Source organism: Typopeltis vanoorti, chromosome 1, assembly GCF_054136105.1.
Source record: "Typopeltis vanoorti isolate ZY-2024b chromosome 1, IOZ_Tvanoo_1.0, whole genome shotgun sequence".
NCBI lineage: Eukaryota > Metazoa > Arthropoda > Arachnida > Uropygi > Thelyphonidae > Typopeltis > Typopeltis vanoorti.
In genome coordinates this window covers 1311898-1338136 of record NC_143549.1, presented here as the reverse complement: position 1 = coordinate 1338136, position 26239 = coordinate 1311898, and the positions used below count along the sequence as shown (strand labels likewise).

The window sequence follows — 26239 nt, the reverse complement described above, 5'->3', positions numbered from 1 at the left end:
CCTTGAAACAAAGACCACATATGGTCTACTGTGATTCAGTTATTGTCACCTGTGTTCCAAGGAGACAAGTAAATAGTGGAAAGGGTCCAGCACCAACTATACCAAGATGCATAAGCCATAATTGGATTATGGTATATAAAGATAGACTGCAGGAGGATGCTCTTTAAAGTTCGAGAAATAGAAGGAGAAAGTACAAGTGCAGAAGTTTTGTAGCTTCATGGCAGGTGAGGCCAAAAACCCAGGATCATCTCTGAAAAGTTGAATTTTAATGTGATCAGGAACAATGTTAGATTCAAGTTCTTTTCATGTATAATGAGCGAATGGAATATGCCCAGGAACATTGTAGTGTGTCATTGGTGGATGTTTTTAAGGAGAGATATGTTAGGTATCAAGGAATTGTGCCTTCCAGACAACTCACTGGAGGAGCATACGTAATAATAATAATTAGTGGAGTAGTAAAGCTGGAGACTAATCCAGAGATAACACATAGCAATAGGCGCTTCATGCAAATAAAGTCTTGTCAGACTTAAAGGAAAACCAATAAATGTATTAGTGATGCAGATCTATGGACCTATATTGTATACAATGAAGAATATATTAATAGTCTAAGGACTTGGGAATATTGGTGGACAAAGAATATGAAGTTCAGAGAGCATATTGCAAAAGTTAGGAAAATAGCCCAAAGGAATACTTGGATGTTGATAAACACTTAAACAAGTAAAGATAAGGACATTATTATCCCTCATTATAAAACCATTCAGCCACATCTTTACTGCTTGCACATAGATTTGGTCACCTTGGTTTCTTGGTGACCAGGAGGTGGTAGAGAGGATTCAGAAATGAGTGACCACGATGGTGACAGGTCTGTGGTATACTTTCCATGAGAATAAGATGAAGGTTTGTAAGTTACAAAGTTTAGTTGATAGAGGTAGAAATTTTTAAGATATTAAAAGGATTTTATAAAATTAATGTAAGTTAAATTTTTCAATATGTAATAAATAGTCAGAAAACTAGGGGCCATCCGTGTAAGTTGTGTAAGAGTGTGCTTAATAAGGTTGTATTCAGGGCCGGCGGAAGCGGGCATGCGGATGCCACTACGATGGGGGCGCCACCACCAGGGAACAGTTCATAAGTTAATTTTTAAGAACAAAATTTTTATCATAAAAACAAAATAATTCTTAGAATGATCAATATTAAAATAAATGAGGCAGTATACACTTAATAAAAATTTTTAAAAAATGTATATCGATGCCTCTTTGATCAGCCGGCTGTTTACAATTTTGCAGCTAGAGCAGGCTAAATGCTTGCCTGCAGAATGTTGTGTCTACTGCAGTCTATCTAAAGTGAAACAGTGAACAGTTTTTATGTGCAGAAACAAATTTTCGTACAAAACATTTGTTGCTAGTTAACCATGTCATATGGTATGCGTCTCAGTAGGCTACTGACAGTAGCGCAGTGCGGACTATTATTTCATCTCTGTGTCGTGTTGTGTAATAATTTTTTGTGGGTATAAAATAGAAATGGAATCAGAAATTTTAAAAAAAGTTATCTGATGCACAAAATCATAAGTGTTATGCTGTGAAAGAAGCAGATATTAAGAAACAAACTGGGGCTCTTAATAAATTTGTTAAAATATTAAAATATTCTGATGCAGATGTATCCAACTCGATAATATCAGAAATCAGAGTTGAAGAACCATGCACATCATCCAGTTTGCATGAAGGTACTATTGCAACTATTGAACAAGATAATTGACCATGATTTAAATGAAAAATAGTTAGGATTTAGTCAACTACAACAAGATTTAGTTGTAGTTGACCACGAAACTAACACATTGTTAAGTCTCTATGAATTTAGAAGATCCAGGTGAACGAGGAAATATTGATGAAACATTTCCCATGATGAGTCTCTAGACTCAATGGAGATCCATAAAATATTATTATTATTAACTTCTATGAACAAATTAACTCAGTAATAAAACAAATTCTAAAGAATTCATATCATTGTCCAATGAAACTGGAATACAAAAATTGATGTAGATATTGGAAGGAATTTTCTCCGCATTGTGGCGCATTTGATTTTGGCTAAACCAATGACAGAAAATACAAACTTAGTGATTTTGCCATTCAAAATAAATTAACAATTATTAAAACTGTATATACTCATAAGTCATCAAGAAAATGGACATGGACCTCACCTAATGGATCTAGCCATAAATTAAGTGATTATATACTTGTTCAGACAACACATAAAACATCGGTTAACCTTCTTAAAACTAAATCATTCCCAGGAGCTGATATTGGCAGACCACAACATGGTCTTTACTACTTTGAATGTAAAATTAAAACAAATAAAAGGTCATCAAAAACAAAGAAAAAGATATAGTGTTAAGAAGTTGGAATTACCTCATATCAGAGAACAACATAAATCCTACATTGCTAATTTTTTGAATACTTTCCTGGAAGACTTCAGAAATACTGAAAATGAATAAAAATTATTTTCAAAGGCAACTTTAGAAGCATCTGACACCATAATAGGGAAATCTCACAGAATTATCAAACCCTGGATTGCAGAAGATATTTTATAGCTGTGTGACCAAAGAAAAACTTTAAAATCCAGTATAAACAAGGATAATGACAGGAGAAAATATAAAGAACTAAACAAAACAGTAAATACAATTATTATTATTATTATTCGTGAGACCTCCAAGGAGTCTGAAGACTCATCGCGGGAGGACACCTATTATACAACTCTCTGTCTCCACCACTACACCGAACTTCTACTACCAATCATCAACATCAGCGCCATCTACTGGCCACTACCACCACCACAGCTAGTATTTTTTGTCTGTAAATTGCGTGTGTTCTGAAGGGCCAATTTGTTTTTGTACGGGATGAAAAACCCAAGTTTCCAGGAGAAAAAACCCTGCTACCTCTGTATGAGATTGGCTAACTCACCTTCGATCATAAAAATTATAATTCGATTATAAAATTATAAAACAACTAAAACCATTTGGATTCAGAAGGAATGTGAAGAGGAGCTGCAACAACTCCAGAAGTGCTTTCCAAATGATAAGCAGATTAACAAAACTCTTCACTAACACCGACTGGTCAATTGAGGATGAAAATGGCATGCTTTTGAATTAGAAAGGATGAAATCTTACAATGTTGCCATAATTACACAGCTAACTTTTTCTCAGAAGATAGTTGCCTTAATAATCATAACCATGAAGATATTATACAAATGACATTTGATGAAGGAGACTTCCCTATGTTAAGAGAAAAGATAGACGTAGCATTTAATTCTTTGAAAGTGGGAAAATTGGCATAGGTGTTATAACTTTTAGAACTACTGAAAGCAGGGAACAACTTATTGTAGATGCTCTGTTCAAAATTTGTCAAGATGTATGGTACAATGAATCATTGTGTAATGATTGGTGCATCTCTATTCTGATCCCTATTCCTAAAATAGGAAACAATTCAAAACGTAGCATTTATAGAAATATCAGTCACCCAAGCAAAATTTTCCTAAAAATCTTACTCTCTAGGACTGAGAGGAAAATAGAAAATATACTTTTAGAGCACCAAGCAGGATTCCAGAGTAGAACAGATCATGATTTATAGTACATTTCATTGGAGAAAAATATATTGAACATAATAAAATAGTATGCCATAATTTTATAGATATACAGAAGGCCTTTGGTTCGGTATGATATGAGGCATTATGGAAAATACTTGAACCACTATGGAATAGAAAATCAAATAGTATGCTTAATTAAAACTCTTTACTGTTCCTCAGAAACAGTGGCGGCCAGTGAAAATTTTAAGTGGGGGGTGCTGCATATACAAAATAAGAAAAGTAATTCATTTTTTCCTAATCAGTAACCAGTTTATTAATAAGTAAATTTACATATTAAAAATTTGCTGTATTAAAAATATTATTCAAAAATAAAATCCTTATCTATAATAAATAAATAAATATTCTATTTTAAAAGAATAAAATGAGATTTACCAAAAATATTTCACCCTCACCACGAACACACACCAATAATAAAAGTTTCATATCTCACGGAAATAACACGTACAAGTATACAATTTATCTGTAGCGACACTGCTCATTGAGCAGTGCCGGATTCACTTGTTATGTGCAGTTATAAGTGCAAACGAATATCGGTGAGTCTAGCTGGAACTGACCGAACATGATAATTCCAACACTGCATTAGATCGTAGTGCATTTGTTTCGTAATCTAAAGCGTTAATTAAACAATTCCAATTACAATTCCAATGCCGGCAAAGGTTGGTCGATTGGTAGAGCCTCTGCTACTAATGACTCAGTTAAGTAAGTTTGAGCGCGGTTAGTAGTTGGAAGGAGACCAATCGTTCGATGCTGTTGGCACACTCTCCCTCGATGAGTCTTTGGACTCCCTGGAGGTGTCAAATAATAATAATAATAATAATAATAATTATTAACTATTCAATCAATGTTGAAACATAAGCTTAACCTTTAACATGTTGTATTGCATTTATATAATGTTGTAAGCATTGTTAGTATTTATAAACACAAACAAAATTTTATTTTTTAATTTTTTTTTTCATTGGGGGTGCTGCAGTGTTGCAGTGCTTATATACAAATCGCCACTGCTCAGAAATGTTAATAGAAATCAGTGGCAACTATAGCAAGTCTTTCAGAATGGAAACAGGTGTGCATTAAGCCTGCATTCTTTCACTGATGCTTTTTAACCTATATTTAGATTTTATAATATACATATACTCCCCTCAGTGAGTCTTGACAGACTTTATGTCTTAGGAAGGACCTCCCTCGATGAGTCTTTTGACTCCTTGGAGGCCTGAATAATAATAATAATAATAATTTGTCATTCTCCCCTTCTTAAGGAGATCCCAAGACAGAAACATCTGGAGAGACTGTCAGGACTGTCACCTTTATAGTGTCCGAATAGTCTGCATAAGCAATGCATGAAAAAAAAGATGACTAGTTGGACATTACATTACTTTTTTTGATGGCTTGAAATAGGATTCTATGATAACTAATCTTACTCGGGTGGGGGGGGGGGTAATTTTCTCATGAATATAGGCTTATTTTTTTTATTTCAGTTTAAACTGATATTTTTTGACTGTTTAAATTCAAATTTGAGAGAGGTTCAATTTATTTCTTTTTTTTTTTTTTTTTATTTAAGTCCAAGATAAATATCAATTTTATGAGTTTATCTGTTCACATTCAATTCAGTTTCCCATCCCATCCCCGATATATGTACATACATACAGGATGTGACAGTCAAGTGCCTGGAACACATAAAATTCTTATTTGCTGGTATCGCTTTTGAAGTAATCCCCTTGTGCAGCAGTGCAATTAGGTGATGTTGCCATAGCCTATATGTTTAGAATTTGTCTTCTAGAATGCTTTTCATTACTGTCACCACATGGCATTCATCCTTTCTAGGCATTCTTCAGTTTTGGGAACAGCCAAAAGTTACAAATGGCCAGGTGTGGTGAATACAGGGGATGGTTGAATTTTGTGATTGATTTTTTAGCCAGAAACTTGCAGACAATTATTTCATCTTATCAAAATTCAGACCATCTTTGGAAATTTTTCTCATTCTCAAATCATCCATCAAATTCTTCCTCACTGTTTCTTCTGCTGTTAACCATGCACTTCACTGAGTGTTAGACCAAACCAGTTGCTGCATTCTTTCCACATTGTTGTATGTTTAGCAAGTTTGTGGTTGCCCTAGTCATCTCTAATGTTTACCATTCCCTCTCTTTAAACCCCTTTCTCACCCATGAACACTAGACTTTTTCATGCCATCATCACTATAAACCACTCTTAAAACATCTAGAATTTCACTTGTGCGTTTGCTTAACTTTGCACAAAACTAGATGATGATGATGTTAGTACACTGTTCTAAATTCCATTCATTCATTTTTATGCTTAAAGCAACAAACATGCTCTTGGCAACTCTACCACAACTTGTCGCCTACTCATAGTAGTAGCACAGGCATGTAAAAACATCAGTCATATGGTTATGCCTGGCTCACCATATCCGGGATTTAATTGTCAATGTGTGTGTGTGCGCGCGCGCGGAGGCTGTAAATCTGTAGTATATTATTATCCAGACAGGTTGAAGGTTTTTTTTATTATTTTTTACATTATTCAGAGACCAAACAAGAAACTTTTTCAAACCACATTATACTATCCATTCAACTGACCAGGCCAACAAACAGGAATAACAAATGCCATGCTTAAGCTTAACCTTCTGTAAAAGATGGGCAAAAGATGCATCAATATACATCAACTATACCAAAAGTAATTTATTGGAGTGAAACCTGGAGAATAAAACAGAAAGTCAAAAAAACAGTTAATAACAGTCAAAATGAAATTTATGAAAAAAATTAAATAAAAATTAAATAAACCCTATTTAATCACATATGAAATTGTGAAAGAATTAAACCAAGAATCAGTGATAGAGAAATATATTTTGCTTGGGCATATTAGAAGAATGCAAACAAAGAGATTATCTAAATAAGCTTAACAAGAAATCATTTGGGAAAGTGAAGCCCTTACAGTTTTTTCTAGAAAACTGATCGACAGCTTCGGAAACCTCAACAGTTAATAATCCTTGAATTGAATGAGGATGGTTTAACTCTTCTGTAAGTATGCTATTCCCTATTTATAGCAGACGCTTCCACATCATTAGCTGTGCATTACTGGATTTCCATGATTTCCATCCAAATTTATGGAATTGTCACAACCAAGTTCAGTTTACTTTTATGTAATTCACAATATGTGATCAATAACCATTCTGTAGTGTCTTGTAATGTATCAGCAGAATAGGAATGATGACACTTCTTCATCCCATCCAGAATGTGTCACCTGTAACATATGCAAGTATCAATTTTTTATTGTTATTACTAAGAAAGATGGAACATTTTACCTGAAAAAGTGTATTCTAGATTAATTATTATAATAATTCAATTTGAGAATTCAAATTGTTGTTATTTTTAAATGTTTATTTCATTCATGGTTTTTAATAATTTAATTGGTTGCAATGTAAAAATGCTGAACACAAACTTTTTTATTACATTATTGTTTTCTGTATGGTTAACAGATGTCTCTGTCTGAATATCGAATCAGAATGAGGGAATATGCAATTAATCATAGCAATGAGGAGAAAGGAAATGATAAAAATTTTACTAATTCCTCTATTAAAAATGAATCTGCGGTAATTTCTGAAAAGATCTTGCCTGAAATTCAGATGAATCCAGAAGATAAATACCTGAAAAACATAAATAAAGGTTTGTTTGTGTTGTTACTTATATAAGTATGTTACTTATATTAAGATTCAAATATCATAATGGATTTTGAACTATCCGTTTCTCTATTATCATGAGAATTTAGTATGTACTTGTAACCAAGATTTTACCTAAACATTTAGAATAAAATAAGGATAATATAAAAGTAAAATTTCTTCTCAATTATAATTTAGTTTTCTGCACTTAGAAAACTTGCTACAATTCTCTCTGATCCAGAGAATATTCTAGATTAAAGAGAGAGAGAGTTTTAGCAAGTTTTGTACTCTAATCTAAAGAATACTCTGGATTAGAGAGAGAGAGAGAGAGTGTGTAGCATATTCTAATAATATGCTGACATATCATTTTACTACTTGAATGTGGAATTATGACTTTTGCTATTGAGTTAGCTTTCTATATCTCCATTGATCTTGCTACCACCCGCTGATAGTAATGCATAAAAGGGTGCTCGTTGCATAGGAAAGCAGGTTCCTGACCACTTAGGAAAACCAAGATTAAACACAGTGTTCTCTGGCTATCAGAGGGAAATTGTTATATTAAGCATCAAAACGGTTCAGTTCTCCTTCCACATATTCTCTCACAACTACCTGGAGAAGAAAAGAAATTCTGAGAGCTCTCCCAAATCTCATGTTATGATGGCACCACAAGGATGCCATTTGGGAGGACAGCCCTCAGAATTTCTTCTCATCCTTTCACTGGTCAGAACTACTGCTTCCACTGTTCATCAAAAATCTGCACTGATCAAGTCATCACAGAAGTTATTCTCACTGTCATAAAGGCTCTCATTCCTCATCCCATCCAAATATTCCACTCTGTGAGATTAAGAAATTATTGATCTGTTTGGAAGGAGCACAAAACTAGATTTAAATTCTGGTTACTTTCAAATCCCTTTGAATAAAGAAGACAGAAAATAATACTTTGCATTTACTATTAAGATGGCAGAAATACCAGCTATGTAGGTTACCACAAGGTGCAAGAAATTCTTCTTTGTCATTCCAGTCTTTAATTAATTCTCAGATATGCTGGGAAATGGAGTCATCTGTTTTCAAGATGATCTTGTAGTGTATTTAAAAGATCTAGATAGCCATTTTGAAATCCAGGTCCTTGCCCTAACAACACAGATTGAAGCAGATTTTCAGAAAAAACTTCAATCTAGAGTCACTTTCAATGACCTAACATCAGTTTATGACATAGTCTGGATCAGAGGCCTCCTCCTCCTCCTCCTAAAACTAGGCAATATTATAAGGTGGAAAAAAACTTTCCAGCTTTTTGAATCCATTCTCTCCAACAGAAAGATCTGGGCCCATGTTGGTGGAAAAAAGAGCATGTCCAGATTCCTCCACAGCAGTCTCCCACAAGGCTCTGTGTTAGTCCCTATACTCTTCAACATCTACATGTCCAACATACCACAAACTATCTCCAGCAAATATATGTATGCCGATGACCTAGCGAACCTACACCAGTCTACCTTCTTTGCCAACCTGGAAACAACCTTGAACACAGACCTAAACATCCTGGAAGAGTACTTTAAGCAGTGTTACCTGAAGCCAAATCCAACAAAAACTGTGTCCACGGCATTTCACCTAAACAATGCAGAGGAAAATCAACACCTCAACCTCTCTTTCTTCAGCAAGATGGCAAACATGAACCTCACCCAAAATACCTTGGAGTGAGCCTGGACAAAAGCCTAACTTATAAAAGGCATATCACCAACCTGTCCAACAAAATTAAAACAATAAATAATATAATTTCAAGGCTTGCTGGAACAACCTGGGGTTATGGGGACAGAAGTCCTAAGGTCGTTTGCACTAGTCCTTGCATTCGATGCAGCATAATACTGTGCCCAGGTCTGGGAAAGAAGTGTGCGCACTAACATCTTAGATACCTAGCTACACTCTACTATGTGTACAATTAGTGGGAAACGGAGAAGCACCCCCTCTCCCTTGGCTGCCTGTCCTACCAACATTGCTCCATTAAATATACACAGAAGACAAGCCTTGATTAAAGAATTTAATAAAGTGTTGAACAACCCGCTCCTGCCCCTGCACTGGACTCTCAAAAATCCACCTAGTCTTTGCCTAAAATCAAGAAACCCTTTCTGGTTCATGGAAAAACTCTCTTCAGCTGCCTTACCATCAACATTTGACACGTGGAGAGAACACTGGTCCAACAATCTCCCAACAAATGGCTTCCTGGTTGAAGATCCCTGTGCTCCGCAGCCTGGTTTTGCTCTTCCTAGGAAGATTTGGTCATCTCTCAACAGGATCAGAACTAACCAGGGGCAGATGTGGCTACCTACTATACAAATGGAAACTGTTAGACCACCCTTATTGTGACTGTTCCCCGATATCCCAGACGATCACTCATATTGTGAATGACTGCCCAAGGCACCAATTTCATGGTGGCCTCCAAGACATCCACGAGGTGACGGATGAGGTCCTGGATTGTCTTTCTGGACTAGACATTAATCTATAGCTTCTTTGTATTATTTTCGCCATAAGAATAAATAAATGGGGTGCTTAAGGGTCAAAGCTGTATAACTGAGAGGAGACCTCCACATAGCCTTTAAAGGAATGCGGAGAACCGACCAGGGCTTCTGACCTAATGTCCAATCCTCACCTTCTCGTGGTGCACCCTGTTGGGTATCTACTTTGATACTGAACGAACGAGGATGGGCTGGCAATTTGGGATTTAGCCGACCAAATTGTATTCTTATTGGTTAAACCAAAATAAAAAAATGATGGTACAACATGACAAAATTTCATGCCGGCTGGGGCGTCACCCGGTTAAACAAGGCCCCCGTTGTTTTCGCCAGGGAACCAGGGCGAACAGCGAAAAGTCAGCTACTGGAACAAATCTGAAAACAAACCCCAACTCAACATCACCAGAGTTAAAGATCGGTACTATCAGCGTAAGAAGCCTGAATGGCAAAGAAATGGAGCTAGCTGAGGAATTAGATAAGTACCAGATCGACATAATAGGGGTGACTGAAACAAAAAAGACCAAAACTGGTGAGATCTTTCTGAGCAATAAATACAAAATGTTATATTCAGGCAATAACAATCAAGGAAAAGAAGGAGTAGCCATAGTATTCAACACAAAATACGAGGCTAATCTTCTTGAATGGCAGTCAGTCTCAAGTAGAGTAATGTGGGCAAATATGAGAATGGGGAACTGGACAATGAGACTTATTTGTGCCTATGGTCCCACAGAAGGTTCTACTAAGGTAGAAGTGGAGGAATTTTTTGAGGCTTTAGAAAAAGCAACTGACACAATGAAAAAGGAAAAGTTGGTCCTTGTTGGGGATCTAAATAGTAGAGTAGGAAATCATTGTGAGACATACAAAAATATTTTGGGAAAATTTGGAGAAAAGAGCAAAGCTAATAATAATGGCAAATATCTGTTGGATTTCTGCTCAGGACATGGACTGGTTATTACTAACACCATGTTCCAACATAAAAATGTGCACAAATTCACATGGAGAGAAGAGGCTAGGAATAAGAAAAGTCTCATTGATTATGTTATTGTTGATAGTGATGTTTTCTCCCTGGTGCAGGACACCAGAGTGTACAGAGGATTTGAAATTGGAAGTGATCACTATTTAGTCTTGAGCAGGATAAAATTGAATTTCATATTGAAAAGAATAACATGTAAGAAAGTTTTAAAGCGAATAAAAGTTGAGCAGCTCTCAGATGTAAACTGTAGACTAAAATACAGAAATATTATTGAAAAGAAAATGAAAGAGTTTGAGAACAGAAATCAAACCTTGGAGATTCAGTGGCAAACTCTGAAGGAAACATTGATTGATTCTGCCAGAGAGGCATGTGGTGAGGTTGTGTGCAAAGATAAAAAAATCAGAACTCCCTGGTGGACACAGGAAGTTAAAGAGGCAGTGAAGGAAAAGAAGAAAGCATATCAAAAGTTCCTGGCAAATAAGTCAGCTTTTACTCTTACAGAATACAGAGACAAATGTAAGAAAGCTAAACAGTGTGTAAAACTAGCTAAACAAAAGTCATGGGAGGACTTTGGCAAGAATATAGAAAATAAATATCAAGAAGGTGGCAAAATATTCTGGAGGTTGTTGAAGAAGCTTAGGAATGGAGGAAAGAGTGCTGTAAAAGGAATTAGAGATGATAAAGGTGAAATGAAAACAGGAGAAAAAGATATCCTTGAAGTATGGAGTAATTACTTTGAAAAACTGCTAAATGAAACAAGCAGTGATGACAGCACAGTGATAAAAAACACTGACCAGGCATGCAGTCAGGAATACATATCCATACTTGAAGTAGAAAAAGCCATCAAAGGCTTGAAATGTGGAAAGGCAGCAGGAGTAGATGATATTCGACCAGAAATGCTGAAGTATGGTGGTATAAGAGTCTTACAGTGGCTGCACTGCATAGTTCAGAAAGCCTGGACAGAGGGACGAATTCCCGATGATTGTAGTAGAGCTCTCATAGTACCCATATATAAAAAGGGAAATAAAACTGAATGTGAGAATTACAGAGGTATTTCCCTACTGAGTGTTCCTGGCAAGATCTATGCAAGTATACTTGAGAAACGGTTGAGAAGAATTGTGGAAGAAAAGCTTGGTGAAGAACAAGCTGGATTCAGGCCAAATAGAGGCTGTCAGGATCAGATCTTCACTTTACGACAAATAGTCGAGAAAGCATGGGAATATAACAAAGATCTGTATTTAAGTTTTGTCGATTTGGAAAAGGCATATGACAAGGTGCCAAGAGAGAAGCTATTCAATACGCTGCAGTTATATGGTGTCAATGGGGCATTATATCAAGCAATACTTAGTCTTTATTTGAGTTGTGAGTCAGCAGTTAGAATTGAAGGAAGTACAGGAAGATGGTTTAATGTTAAATCTGGTGTGAGACAAGGATGTACATTATCCCCTCTGTTATTCATTATCTATATGGATCACATTATGAAGGAATGTGGTATTAAACCTGATATCAAAATTGGAGATGTTAATGTCAGCTCTTTGCTTTATGCGGATGATGTTATACTTCTAAATAAATCCGCTACAAGTCTGCAAGAGTCTTTGACTAAATTGAATAGCTGTTGTAATAGATATGGTATGAAGGTCAGCAATAAAAAGACAAAGACAATGAAAATAGGCAGAATCATTGAAAATGTCAACTGTGTTGTGAATGGAGAACCTGTGGAAAACATTTCAGCTACTTAGGCACAATTTTTACTGAAGATGGTAAACTAAATATAGAAATAGACAACAGAATCAGCAAAGCTGGTATCGTGGGAAATCAATTGAATAAATTCATATGGAATAAGAAAGAAATTAGTCGGAACACTAAATTAGCTGTATACAAGACTGTGTTCAAACCAATTTTAACTTATGGATCTGAGAGCTGGGTCAGAAGTAAAACACTTGACCAAAGACTAGAGACCGCAGATATGAGAGTCCTGAGAAAGATTAGAGGCGTGAACAGATGGCATCAATGGCAATATCATATTAAAAATGAGGATATTAGGAAAGAACTTGACATTGTCAGCATCCAGGAATGTGTTAGCAGAGCTAATCTCAGATGGTATGGTCACTTAAATAGAATGGGAGAGGAAAGATTAGCAAAACAAGTGTTCTCTGCCAGGTTGGCAGGAAAACGACCCAGAGGAAGACCAAGATATAGGTGGATTGATACGGTACAAAGTGCCTTAGACGATAGAAATATAAGATCTGATAATGTTGGAGTCTTGACAAGTAACAGACTGATTTGGAGGAAAATTGTAGATAGGAAGTTAGTAATGATGTAATTTTTTCATGTATTACTGTCATATCCTGTACACCCCTTGAGGGTACATGGCAGGAATTTGATGATGATGATGATGATGATGATGATGAATAAATAAATAAATGGAATGTTTTGATGAAGTTAGCTAATCTATCTTTAAAATGCTCAAAATGCATTTCTTACAAGAAGTTGAGTATTTAGGTCATAAAATCAGCAAAAAAAGGAATTATACCATCTCAGTCAAATGTAGTGTATGTTATCAGTCATACCTCCAGAAAAGTTAAGCAAGTTCATTGATTCACTGGCATGTTAAATTTTATGCAAAAATTATTCCTTAATTGTTTGAGGACCCTTAGATTCAGTTGGAGTAAAGCTCAACAAGAAGCACTTGACAACTTAAAACTGGTACTAACTAGAGCTCCAGTTCTTATTTATCCAAAATTTAGTGAGTTTTTTTATCTTTCCGCTGATGCTACAAATGGCTGTATTGCTGCTGTATTAGAACAGAAGGAGGTGATTTTAAGCCAGTAGCTTTTGTTAGTAGGAAATTATCAGGTTTGGAACTAAAGTATTTGACCTTAGAAAAGTGAGAAGTACTAGTGATAAGTTTTGCTTTGAGAAAATTTGGATATTTGTTGTTAGGACATCCTATTAAAATAAGATTCGATTACCAGCCTTTATCATTCCTAACTACTATGAAAGATAAAACTCAACAGATAATTAGATGAGCACTGGAACTACATGAATATAATACTGGTATAACTTTGATTGCAGAAAAAAGAAATGTGGTAGCAGATTACCTATCTGGATCTTTAGGGTCAGATGATGGTAAATCATCTGGGGATAAACATTTGGATCAAGCTGAAGAGAAGTCCAAAATTCATGTTATTAGTAAAGTGAATTAGGAACGTCATTCATAGATCTGGGAAAAGGATGGCATGTTCAAGTCAGAGAGGTGATCCTGTACTAAAGACTATTTATGAAGCAGTATCGAGGGGTGAAAGTCAATTAGATACATATTTAAACTTGAAAAACCTATATTTGGATAAAGATGGATTACTGATATCCAGAGAAATGGAAGAAGTAAGGCTGAAAATGAAGATATTGGCACCAACTCAAATGATTCCTTAGATAATGTACACTTTCCATGATTCTGACCTGACAGAACACCAAGAATTTGGTGTCCTGCCAAATCCCACTGAGTGGCTAGTGTATCCACTCTCCAGCGAAGAGGCTGAGGTTTCAAATCCCATAAAAAAAAAAAAATTAAAAAAAATCGACTCATAGGTTAATAAGAGATATAAGTAAATTAAGCTCACAGAAAACCAGAGAATACATTAATCATTTCAGAAAGTATAAGAAGTATAGGAAAATTAGGAAAGAAGGCATCAGGTCCATTTAGAATTTTAGACCTTTTTTCTCCTGTAAATTTTAGGATTCAAGATGAGGGAAATCCTAATAAAATTCTAAATCCACAATCTGATAGGCTAAAAAGATACGCTAAGTCAGTGCCTTGTAAAGAGTCAAAATGACTTCCTTATCTTTGAGTGTTACATGTCAAGGTTTGTTTCAACATGGCCATTATTCTCTGTGTTGTATTTACAATTTTTACTATATGATCCTTGAACTTCAACTTCCTGTCTACTAAAGCTCCAAGAATGCTAGCCTCACCATTTCTTCAAGCATAATCCCACCAATATAATACAACATTGGATATCTAATCACAACAAAGTACATGACTTGACTTTACATTTATTTATATTTAAATGACAGCCATTGTCTGCAAGGATAGAAAAATCATAATTCTGTGGTGGACACAGGAAGTCAAAGAGGCAGTGAAGGAAAAGAAGAAAGCATAGCAAAAATTTGTGGCAAATAAGTCAGCTTGTGCTCTTAGAGAATACAGAGACAAATGTAAGAAAGCTAAGCCCTGTGTAAAACTAACTAAACAAAAGTCATGGAAAGATTTTGGTAAGAATATAGAAAATAAATATCAAGAAGGTGGCAAAATATTCTGCAGGCTGTTGAAAAAGCTCAGAAATGGAGGAAAGAGTGCTGTAAAAGGACTTAAGGATGAAGGGTGACATGAAAACTGGTGATAAAGATATCCTTGATGTATGGAGTAATTACTTCAAAAAATTGCTAAACAAAACAAACAGTAATAAATTTAGTTTAATCCTTTATCCAAGTGTGAGCAAACAAAGTTTGCGCCTGAAAGTATCTTCAGGACTGGGGTAAGATGGTACAACAATGGGCAACTCATTGCAAAGGTGGAGCAAACTAACATCACTCCTATCTCAGTATCTCCCATAATGCAAAACACATCTCCTTGCAGATATGTATAATGTTATGCATTAAGGGAAGGACCACTACCCAGACTAGTTTCGACCTTTATTGAGGTCTCTTCAGTAGTAGCCAGGCCCAAGTGGGGATACCAGGCAGAAGCATTAGCAAGGTCATCTCAACCTATAGTAGTTGCCAAACGGTGTGCCACCTTTTTATTAAATTACTCAGGATTTAGAGAAAGATGTTGAAAGTTTATTTTTCACTTGGTTAGACTAATAAATTTAGTTTAATCCTTTATCCAAGTGTGAGCAAACCAAGTTTGCGCCTGAAAGTATCTTCAGGACTGGGGTAAGGTGATACAACACTGGGCAACTCGTTGCAAAGGTGGAGCAAGCTAACATCACTCCTATCTCAGTATCTCCCATAATGCAAAACACATCTCCTTGCGGATATGTATAATGTTATGCATTAAGGGAAGGGCCACTACCCAGACTAGTTTCGACCTTGTGTGGAGATACCAGGCAGAAGCATTAGCAAGGTCATCTCTACCTATAGGAGTTGCCAAACAGTATGCCACCTTTTTATTAAATTACTCTGGATTTCTGCCTGGTATCTCCACTTGGGCCTGGCTCCCACTGAAGAGACCTCAATAAAGGTCGAAACTAGTCTGGGTAGTGGCCTTTCCCTTAATGCATAACATTATACATATCCGCACGGAGATGTGTTTTGCATTATGGGAGATACTGAGATAGGAGTGCTGTTAGCTTGCTCCACCTTTGCAATGAGTTTCCCGGTGTTGTACCACCTTACCCCAGTCCTGAAGATACTTTCAGGTGCAAACTTTGTTTGCTCAGACTTGGATAAAGGATTAAACTAAATTTATTATAGTCTAACCAAGTGAAAAATAACCTTTCAACAAAACAAACAGTGACAACACAGGAGTAAAAAACACTGACCAGCATAATGCCATAATGCATATTCATACTTGAAATAGAAAAAGCCATCAAAAGCCTGAAATGTGGAAAGGCAGCAGGAGTAGATGATATTCAACCAGAAATGCTCAAGTATGGGGGTATAAATAATTTACAGTGGCTGCACTGCATACTTCAGAAGGCCTAGACAGAGAGACGACTTCCAGATGATTGGAATAGAGCTCTCATGGTACCAATATATAAAAAGGGAAATAAAACTGAATGTGAGAATTAGAGGTATTTCCCTATATGAGTGTTCCTGATAAGATTTATGTAAGTAAACTTGAGAAACGGTTGAGAAGGATTGTGGAAGAGAATCTTGGTAAAGAACAAGCTAGATTCAGGCCAAATACAGGCTGTCAGGATCAGATTTTCACTTTACAACAGATAGTTGAAAAATCATGGGAATATAACAAAGATCTATTTAATTATTATTTTTATGGCTATTTTGACTGCTTTCGTTTAGAACTGCCCCTTTTTTTAATGTCATTGGCTTTTTACTCAATAATTCCTGGGCATTACAGATGTATTATAGAGACAAATCTATGCAGAATAATAGAGGAAGAAAATTCGCACAGTCCTTTTTTTGGATGTTGTTGGCTGTCTTCTTTCTGCGATGTGCATACTTCTGCTGTAAGGGTGTTAAAAGGAAGGGGTTTTTTTTTTTTTTTTTTTTTTTTTTGGAAAAAGTGAAGTGAGGGGGGCAATGTGGAAGAATTAATTTGAGAAAACCTTTTTTATATCATATATATATATATATATATATATAATATTATTATTAAGAATGGGCGGAGCGCTTATTTGGAGGGGGGGTGAAAACAGGCATCTGAAAGTAGAATTGGGGGGGGGGGGGGGGCAGAGTTTATGGAAGAAGGGATCGCGAGAGCCGGTTAACAGGGTGTGAGCGTTTTGACCATTCGGCAGTGGAGGAACTCATGGGGGGAAGTGGATGCTATGTCATGTCAACTTGGTGTTTCTGCCTTTGGAGTGCTTGTGTTATCGCCTATTGGTTGGAGTTGTGACCGCATTTTTATGTTATAATAATAATGATATTATATTAATTATAATAATTAATAATAACCCTTAATAATAATATTATATATTATATAAAAAAACTCTGGTTTTTTTCAAATTAATTCTCCCACGTTGTCTCACCCCTCCCCCCACTTTTTCCAAAAAAAAAAAAAACCCTTCCTTTTAACAGTCTAACAGCAGAAATATGCACATCGTAGAAAGAAGAGATAGCCAACAACATCCAAAAAAGGTATGTGCGAATTTTCTTCCTCTATTATTCTGCATAGATTTGTCTCTATAATATATCTGTAATGCCCTAAGAATTCTTGAGTAAAAAGCGAATGACATTAAAAAAAAGGGGCACTCCTACACGAAAGCAGGAAAAATAGCCGTAAAAATAATACTTTCTAAGAGGAGTAACATGGGAATTTTTCCAGAAATAATACCTATAATATATTTGTATTTAAGTTTTCTAGATCTGGAAAAGGCATATGACAATGTGCCAAGAGAGAAGCTATTCAAACACAATAGTTATATGGTGTCAACGGGATATTATATCAAGCAGTAGTCTTCATTTGAGTTGTAAGTGAGCAGTTAGAATTGAAGGAAGTACAGGGTTTAATGTTAAATCTAATGCCAGACAAGGATGTACATTATCCCCTCTGTTATTTATTATCTATATGAATCACATTATGATGGAAAGTGGTATTAAACCTGATATCAAAATTGGAGATGTTAATGTTGCTTTATGCGGATGATGTTATACTTCTAAATAAATCCATTAAAAGTCTGCATGATTCCCTGATGAAATTGAATAACTGTTGTAATAGAGTTGGTATGAAGGTCTTATACAAGAAGTGAAACTTTCAGCCACTTAAATACGATATTTAGTGAAGATTGCAAATTGATTGTGGAAATAGACAACAGAATCAAAAAGCCGGTATGGTAGGAAATCAACTGAATAAATTTATATGGAATAAGAGAGGTTTTAGTCAAAACACTAAATTAGCTGTATACAAGCCAGTGTTCAAACCAATCTTAATTTATGGATCTGAGAGCTGGGTTAGAAATAAAAGACTTGACCAAAGACTAGAGACCACAGATATGAGAGTCCTGGGAAATATTAGAGGCATGAACAGATGGCATCAGTGGCAATATCAAATTAAAAATTAAGATATTAGGAAAGAACTTGACATTGCTAGCATCTAGGAATGTGTTAGCAGAGCTAATCTCAGGTTGTATAGTCACTTAAACAGAATGGGAAAGGAAAGATTAGCAAAACAAGTGTTCTCTGCCAGGTTGGCAGGAAAAAGACCCAGATGAAGACTAACATATAGGTTGAGTGGAATGATATAGTAAAAAGTGCATTAGAAGATAGAAATATATCCAGAATAAGGGAGAGGAATTGGTGGCGCAGATAGCATCAGCCTGGCCAAAAATTATTGCGATCACTGAGACGTGGTTGACAGAAGGGGATATAACAACAGGAATAGAAGTTGCTGGGTATAGCATTTTTCGTCAGGATAGGAAGGGAAAGCGTGGTGGTGGGGTACTGCTTATGATAAGTGATGACCTATGTCCTCTTAAGAGTGGAGAATTTGGAAGGAAGTGAGACAAATGATTTTGAGAGCGTATGGTGTGAGGTAGAGGTAGGCAAGACAGGATATTTAGTGGGGTGTTGCTACAGACCCAGGAGCACAGAGGATGGGGACCAGGAGATGTTTAGACAGCTAAGTTTGGCAAGTGCAAGAAGAATGATTGTTATGGGAGATTTTAACTTCAGTAGTATAAATTGGAGAGAGGAAGATGCATGTAGCAATAGGGGAATGGAATTTCTAGAATTCTTGAGGGACAAATGTCTTAGGCAACATGTAACAGAGGGAACAAGAGGTTCAAAAGTTTTGGATTTGGTTATAGCATCAGAAGAGTTGATAATAACTGAGTTGATGTCTCTCCGACCAGTTGGAGAGAGTGACCATATGGTGTTGACTTGGAAAATGAATAGACATGCAGGAGTATCAAAGAGATGGGAACTTATGTGGAATTATAAGGCAGGTGATTATAATAGTCTTAGACGTCAACTTCGGGAAGTTTCATGGAGGCAGGAATTGGAAGGCCGGGATATCACTAGTGCGTGGGAAATTGTGAAAAAAAATTGTTATCAGCAATGGTAAGTTGTATACCACGAGTGAAGAAGAGGATGCAATTTGGAGTAAAGTGGATGACAAACAATATTAAATAGGAATTGCATGCGAAAAAGAGGCTATGGAAGAGATATAAGGAGACAGGTGAAGAGATGCATGAGGAATATAAGACACAGGCCAGAAGAGTGACTAGTGTGGTAAGGAAAGCAAAACTGGAATATGAGAGGAGATTGGCCCTAAGATCCAAAGAAAATCCTAGGGAATTTTTTAGCTATGTGGCCAGTAGGAGGAGAAATGACTGTGGAAGAATGATATTGTGGGATAAAAATGGGAATAGAGTGACTGATGCAGAGGACATAGTGGAATTGTTCAATGAACACTTTATTGGAGTATTTCATCCTAGAGGAGTCAGTTTTAATGCTAGAGGGATAGGACTGGTTCGAGGTCTGGAGGTACAGCAGGAGAGTGTGTTTCAGATACTGAGTACTCTGGATGTCAGTAAAGCTGTGGGACTGGATGGTATTTCACCACGAGTTTTGAGAGAATGTGCTAGGGAATTGACAGTGCCTTTAACGTGGCTTTTCAATGAAAGTCTGGCTTTGGCAAAGGTGCCCAGGGAATGGAAGGAAGGTAAGATAGTGCCATTGCATAAGGGTGGTAACAGACTGGAAGTGTCTAATTATAGGCCAGTCTGTGTGTCATCAGTAGTTGTTAAGATCTTGGAGACAGTAGTGAGGGACCGTATACACCATTGGGCAGATGAGGGTAATGTTATCTGTGAGAATCAACATGGATTTGTGAAAGGACGCTCTTGTTTTAGCAATATGCTAGCCTTTTATAATAAAGTTTCAAGAACATTAGATGAGGGAAAGGCATATACTGCAATTTTCTTAGACTTGGCGAAGGCATTTGACAAGGTGCCACATGATAAGCTGATATTTAAGTTGCAGCACATGGGTCTGGATGTCAGATTGGTCAACTGGATTCAGGATTGGCTGTCTGATAGGTATCAGAGAGTTGTGTATGGTGGAGCAGTTTCCAGGAGGCAGAGGGTTACAAGTGGGGGTCCCACAGGGCTCAGTACTAGGACCTATATTGTTTAACCTTTATATCAATGACATAGCCAGTGGATTGCAGGGGGATATTCAGTTGTTTGTGGATGATGCAAAGCTGGGAAGAATTATTAGTAATGGTGCAGATGTGGTAGCCCTGCAAGAGGATTTAAATAAGCTAGACAGATGGGCAAATGAATGGGGATGTCAGTTTAATGCAGCAAAATGTAAGGTCTTGAGGTTTGGGAAACATCGATGGGATGCTGCATACTCTATGGGAGGAGTTATACTGGAGGAAGTAGGGGAGACAAGAGATCTGGGGTTGATGATTGATAGAAACCTGAAGTTTAGGGCACATGTTGCAAAGGTGGTGAAGGTAACACAGAGGATTGCTGCTATTATGAGAAGGACACTGACCTGCAGAGATAAGAGGGTTATCATTCCATTGTATAAGTCTCTGATCAGACCACACTTGGACTATTGTTCTCAGATTTGGTCCCCAGGATTTGAAGGGGATAAATTAACTGTGGAAAGGATACAAAGACGGATGACAAAGATGGTTTCAGGACTGTACAAGGATAGTTATGAGGATCGGCTGAGAGAATGTGGACTGCAGAGTTTGGTGGATAGAAGAAGGAGAGGTGATATGATTGAGACTTTTAAACTGTTGAGAGGTGGTTACAGGGTTGACACTGGGGAGTTCTTTCGCTTGGTTGAACAGCGGGAAGGAGTGATGACAAGAGGCCATCCCTGGAAGTTACGAAAGGAAACTGTGAGCAAGAGGGTAAGGAGTGGTTTCTTTGTGTGGAGGGTGGTTGAGCCGTGGAATGCATTGCCTGATGGAGTGGTGGGAGCGAGAATGGTCAGTGAGTTTAAAGAGTGGTATGATAGATTTTGTGTTTCTCAGGGGGGGGGACCTCCCCTCGATGAGTCTTGACAGACTTTATGTCTTAGGAAGGACCTCCCTCGATGAGTCTTTTGACACCTTGGAGGGCTGAATAATAATAGTAGTAATAATAATAATGTTGGAGGCTTGACAGGTAACAGACCGATTTGGAGGAAAATCGTAAATAGGAAGTTAGCAATGATGTAAGTTTTTCATGTAGTACTATCATATCCTCTACTTCTTCAGGATATAGATATCAGGAATTTGATGATGACGACGACAGCCATTTTCACATGTTCACAATTCCAGCCTATTCAAATCATTCTGCAAGTACTGCATATCAGCAGCATCCGTGATTACCTTACCTATCTTTGCAATATCAGAAAAAAGCTGTATGTCACTTGTCAAATCCTTCACAATATCATTAATGTACAGATTGAATAACAGTGGACGAAGTACTGATCCTTGTGGTACACCACTGGTTACCTTAAATCTTGAAGACTCACATCCAACTTATACCACTTATTGATATCTGTCAGTCAACCATCTTCCTTTTATCCATGCCAATAGTTTATAATCCAAACCCATATTCTGCAATTTATATAACAGCATTTTATGCTGTATTCTCTCAAAAGCCTTAGCAAAATCCAAAAGTATCATGGTGTATCCATTCCCCGTTGTCTAATTCAATGGTAACATTATTATAGAATATGAGTAAGTTGCTAAGATGTGACCTTCCCTTAGTAAATGCATGGTTTTCATCGCAAAGTAGAGATTCTCTGTAAATCCATTTATGGATGCGAGCCCAACTTTTCAAAATCTTAACCACCACCACACTTGACATACTGGTTGGTCGATAGTTGGATACACCCGTCTTTGCACCACTCTTGTGCAGTGGGATTACCATACATTCTTTCCACTCATGCAGGATCTTCCCCATTCTGAGACCCCAGTTCAGCTGTGAACACTCTTTTAGCATCCATGCTGATATCCTATCAGTTCCTCTTGCAGAATACTTATTCAATTTGCGCAATAGCTCTAGTACTTCCCCCTCATCCACGTGACTTTCCTCATAATCAGGAAGTCAACACTAGTGAAAACAAAATCTATCATTCCATTCGTTAAAACCATTCACAGTCTGCACATTCACTACCCTTTCAGACAATGCATTCAATAGCTCCTACCACTCTCCATGCAATAAACTAATTTCTTACCCTTTTACTCACCACCTCCTTTGGCAACTTCTAGACATGGCTTCTTGTCCTTGTTCATTTCCCTCATCCTACCATATGAAAAATCTCTTCAGTGTTAATACCATAATAACCCTTCAAAAAGTTAAATATCTGAGTCATATGCCCCTCCATTGCCTTCTAGCCACCAAACTCTGCAGTCTGCATGCACTCAGTGTCCCCATGATCAGCATTGTACAGTCCTGACATCATTTTTTTCTACGAGGTGGTATCAAAAAGTTTCGAGACTAGCTCTGTTTGCGAGAAATTAATTTATTTATCTACGTTTACACACTATCACCTTCAAAATAGTCCCCTTGCATATCAATACAATGCTCCCAGCATTCTTGTCACTTCTGGAATGTGTCCTGGAAGTCTTCTTTTCGAAGAATGTCAAGCACCTTCTGCGATTCGTGCTGGATCTCTGCAATGGTGTTAAAACGGTAACCTTTGAGCTGAATCTTCATCTTCAGGAAGAGAGCAAAGTTTGCAGGAGCCAAATCTGGCAAGTAGGGTGGGTGCAGAAGTGAGATCATGTTGTTTCTGCCGAGAAACTCACGTGTGAGGAGAACTCGGTGACAGGGTGCATTGTTGTCGTGGAACATCCAGTTTTGCGTGTGCCACAGATCTGGTCGCTTTCACTGAATGTCTTCCCTCAGATGCCTTAAAACCTGGCAGTAGAACTTGCTATTGAGAGTCTGGCCCCTGAGCACGAATTCTCGATGCACAATTCCGCGAATGTCGAAAAAGACGATGAGCATGCACTTGGTTGAGCTGCAGACCTTCCTCATCTTTTTCAGTTGTGGAGATGATGGGCTCTTCCACTGTGAAGACTGTTGCTTCGTCTCAGGGTCGTACCCGTACACCCAAGTTTCGTCACTGGTAATGATCCTCGAATTTCACATTTTTTCAAACGTGAATTTTACGTTTGCCCTTTGTGGTAAACAATTTGTCCATGATGAAATCGCAGATGTGGTAACACAGGTGGTCAGAATAGCATCAGTTGTACAGTTCCCGATGTACACAGGACGATGTCTTTTGGCACACCGACTTATGAAGGTAGGTGCTCCCTGTGACTGTGCGTACAGCCTTGTGCTGCCATCTGTTGGGATGTTACAAACCTAGTCTCAAAATTTTTTGATACCACCTCGTATCTCTCTCTGCGCTCTTTCCAAGGTTACTTCATCCCCTTAAAATCCTGGGGACCAGATCTGAACACAGAATTCCATATGTGGTTTGATCAAAGCTTTATAATGAAACCAGCACACTTTTATCTCATATGGTTAACGTTCTCCTCAACATTACCACAATTCTCTGAGATGTCTTCACAACCTTTGCAGTATGACCTTGGAACTTTATCCACAATTACCCCAAGATCCCTTGCTTCCTCCACTGAGTATGAAGCATGCCGTCTGTGGAACCCAAATTTTAAACCCTTACATTTAGTTGCATTAAATTGTCATCCCCATGCTTTTGAACATCCTTCAAGTTTATTCAAATTTTCTTAAAGAGCCAAAACATCAGCACTGTTATTAATGACTTTCCCAAACTTTGCATCATCAACATACTACTGAATATCTCCCAGTAGTCCTGTGACAATATATCATTGACATAAAGATTGAACAGCAATGGTTCCAGGACCAAACCCTGTGGAACTCCACTTGTAATACAATACACATATACAACTTGTAATACATATACAACTGTCTGGTATCTATTAGATAGCCAGTTATCAATCCAATCCAATAACATGATATCCAAATCATGTTGTTATTTAATGCAACTTAAAAATCAACTTATCACATGGAATCCTGTTAAATGCCTTCCAGAAAAGAAAAAAAAAAAAAGACAGTGTTTTCCTTACCTTCATCCACTGCTCTTGTTACTCAATTGTGAGAAGTAACCAGATTACTAAAACAAGAGCGCCCTTTAATAAATCCATTCTGGCCTGCAAAAATAATATTACCATCATCTGCCCAATTCTGTATTTGAGTTTTTACCAATTTCTCTAAACAACTACAGAAGAAATACAAACACCACTCTTATCCATTATTAATTACTTAGAAACTACATCAAAGCTATATTCTATTTAAGAAATTATTATTATTATTATTACATCACACCTCCAGGGAGTCCAAAAACTCATCGAGGGCATCTACTCTACAACTCTTTGTCTCACTACTCCACCAACCTTCATCATCTAACACGAACGCCATCTACTGCCGACTACCACCACTAGTACTTTCACAGACAATCACTCGGCCAACCAGGCTGGCAAAATAACTACAAATAACATCAGAGAAGCATTCTTTCATATAGTTTTCTTACGGTAACAATGATGTCCTAATTTAACATGACAATTGTTATATTAGATTTAAGATTATTATTATTATTATTATTGTTGTTCCGGGAAACTCCAAGGAGTCGACAGACTCATCGAGGGAGGCCCTAACATCATGTCAAGAACAACTATTCAACATTCACACAGTATCTATCATACCTTGCCTTGAACTCATTCACGGTCGTAGCACCCACAACAGACTCTGGAAGCTTATTCCACTCATTTACCACTCTCCAAGTAAAGAACCTAGCTCTAACACCCTTGTCAACCACGCTCTTGCCCAGCTTCCATGCATGGCCCCTAGTCCTCCCACCACCAGTCATATTTTCAAAAATATCTTCTGGATCAATCTTATAAAAACCCTTCAGTAATTTGAATGTCTCAATCATATCACCCCTCCTTCGCCTATCGTCCAATTTCTGCAACCCACAAATCTTCAACATATTCTCATAAGGTTCATTCCACAGACCTGCTATCATCTTGGTCACTCGTCTCTGGACCCTCTCCACTTCCTCCCCATCACGAAGAAACCCTGGTGCCCATAGCTGGGCACAGAAGTCCAGATGGGGTCTTATCAAGGCTCGATACAGAGGAACAACAACCTGTTCGTCTCTGCATGTTAAAGTATTTTTCAGAAGCCAAGTGATTTGGTGAGCTGTTTTAGTTACTTTTGCAATGTGCCCCCTAAACTTCAACTCCCTATCCACCAACACTCCCAAATCCCTGGCCTCATCAATCTCCTGGAGTATGATTCCACCAATGCGATATACTGCTGCTATTCTTTTCACCCCAAAGTGCATAACCTTACACTTTGCCACATTAAATTGACATCCATTTTTCCTAGCCCAGTCCTCCAAACTATCCAAATCATCCTGTAAAATTTTGACATCTTGTGCACTCACAATTGCTCTACCCAACTTTGCATCATCAGCAAACAAGTGAACACTTCCTCTCAGATCCTTTCCAATATCATTGATGAACAAATTGAAAAGCAGTGGTCCAAGAACAGAGCCCTGTGGCACTCCACTAGTCACAAGACGTCTTTTAGACTCCACTCCTGAATAAACCACTCTTTGATATCTCTCCTTCAACCACCCTCTTATCCATCTCACCAACCCTATATCTATACCCATCTGCTCCAGTTTACTGATTAGGGTTCCATGTGGTATCCTATCAAAGGCCTTGGCAAGGTCCAGTAGTATCACTGTAAACCCATTACCCCTATCCAGTTCAGC

The 26239-nt window shown here is 37.4% G+C and overlaps 1 protein-coding gene across 8 annotated transcripts in view; it reads left to right on the top strand.

The window, feature by feature from the left end:
- The window catches only part of LOC150109749 (histone reader KMT2E-like), a 902496-nt gene that overhangs the window by 816976 nt on the left and 59281 nt on the right, over positions 1-26239 (top strand). For 7 of the 8 annotated variants that reach the window (XM_090407149.1, XM_090406915.1, XM_090406833.1 and 4 more), the window contains one exon: positions 7124-7310. In XM_090407149.1, coding sequence (XP_090263275.1) covers positions 7124-7310 — 187 coding nt within the window. Of the gene's footprint in view, positions 1-7123; positions 7311-17542; positions 17578-26239 lie in introns of those variants that run through there. The other variant, XM_090407236.1, reaches the window with a different exon arrangement.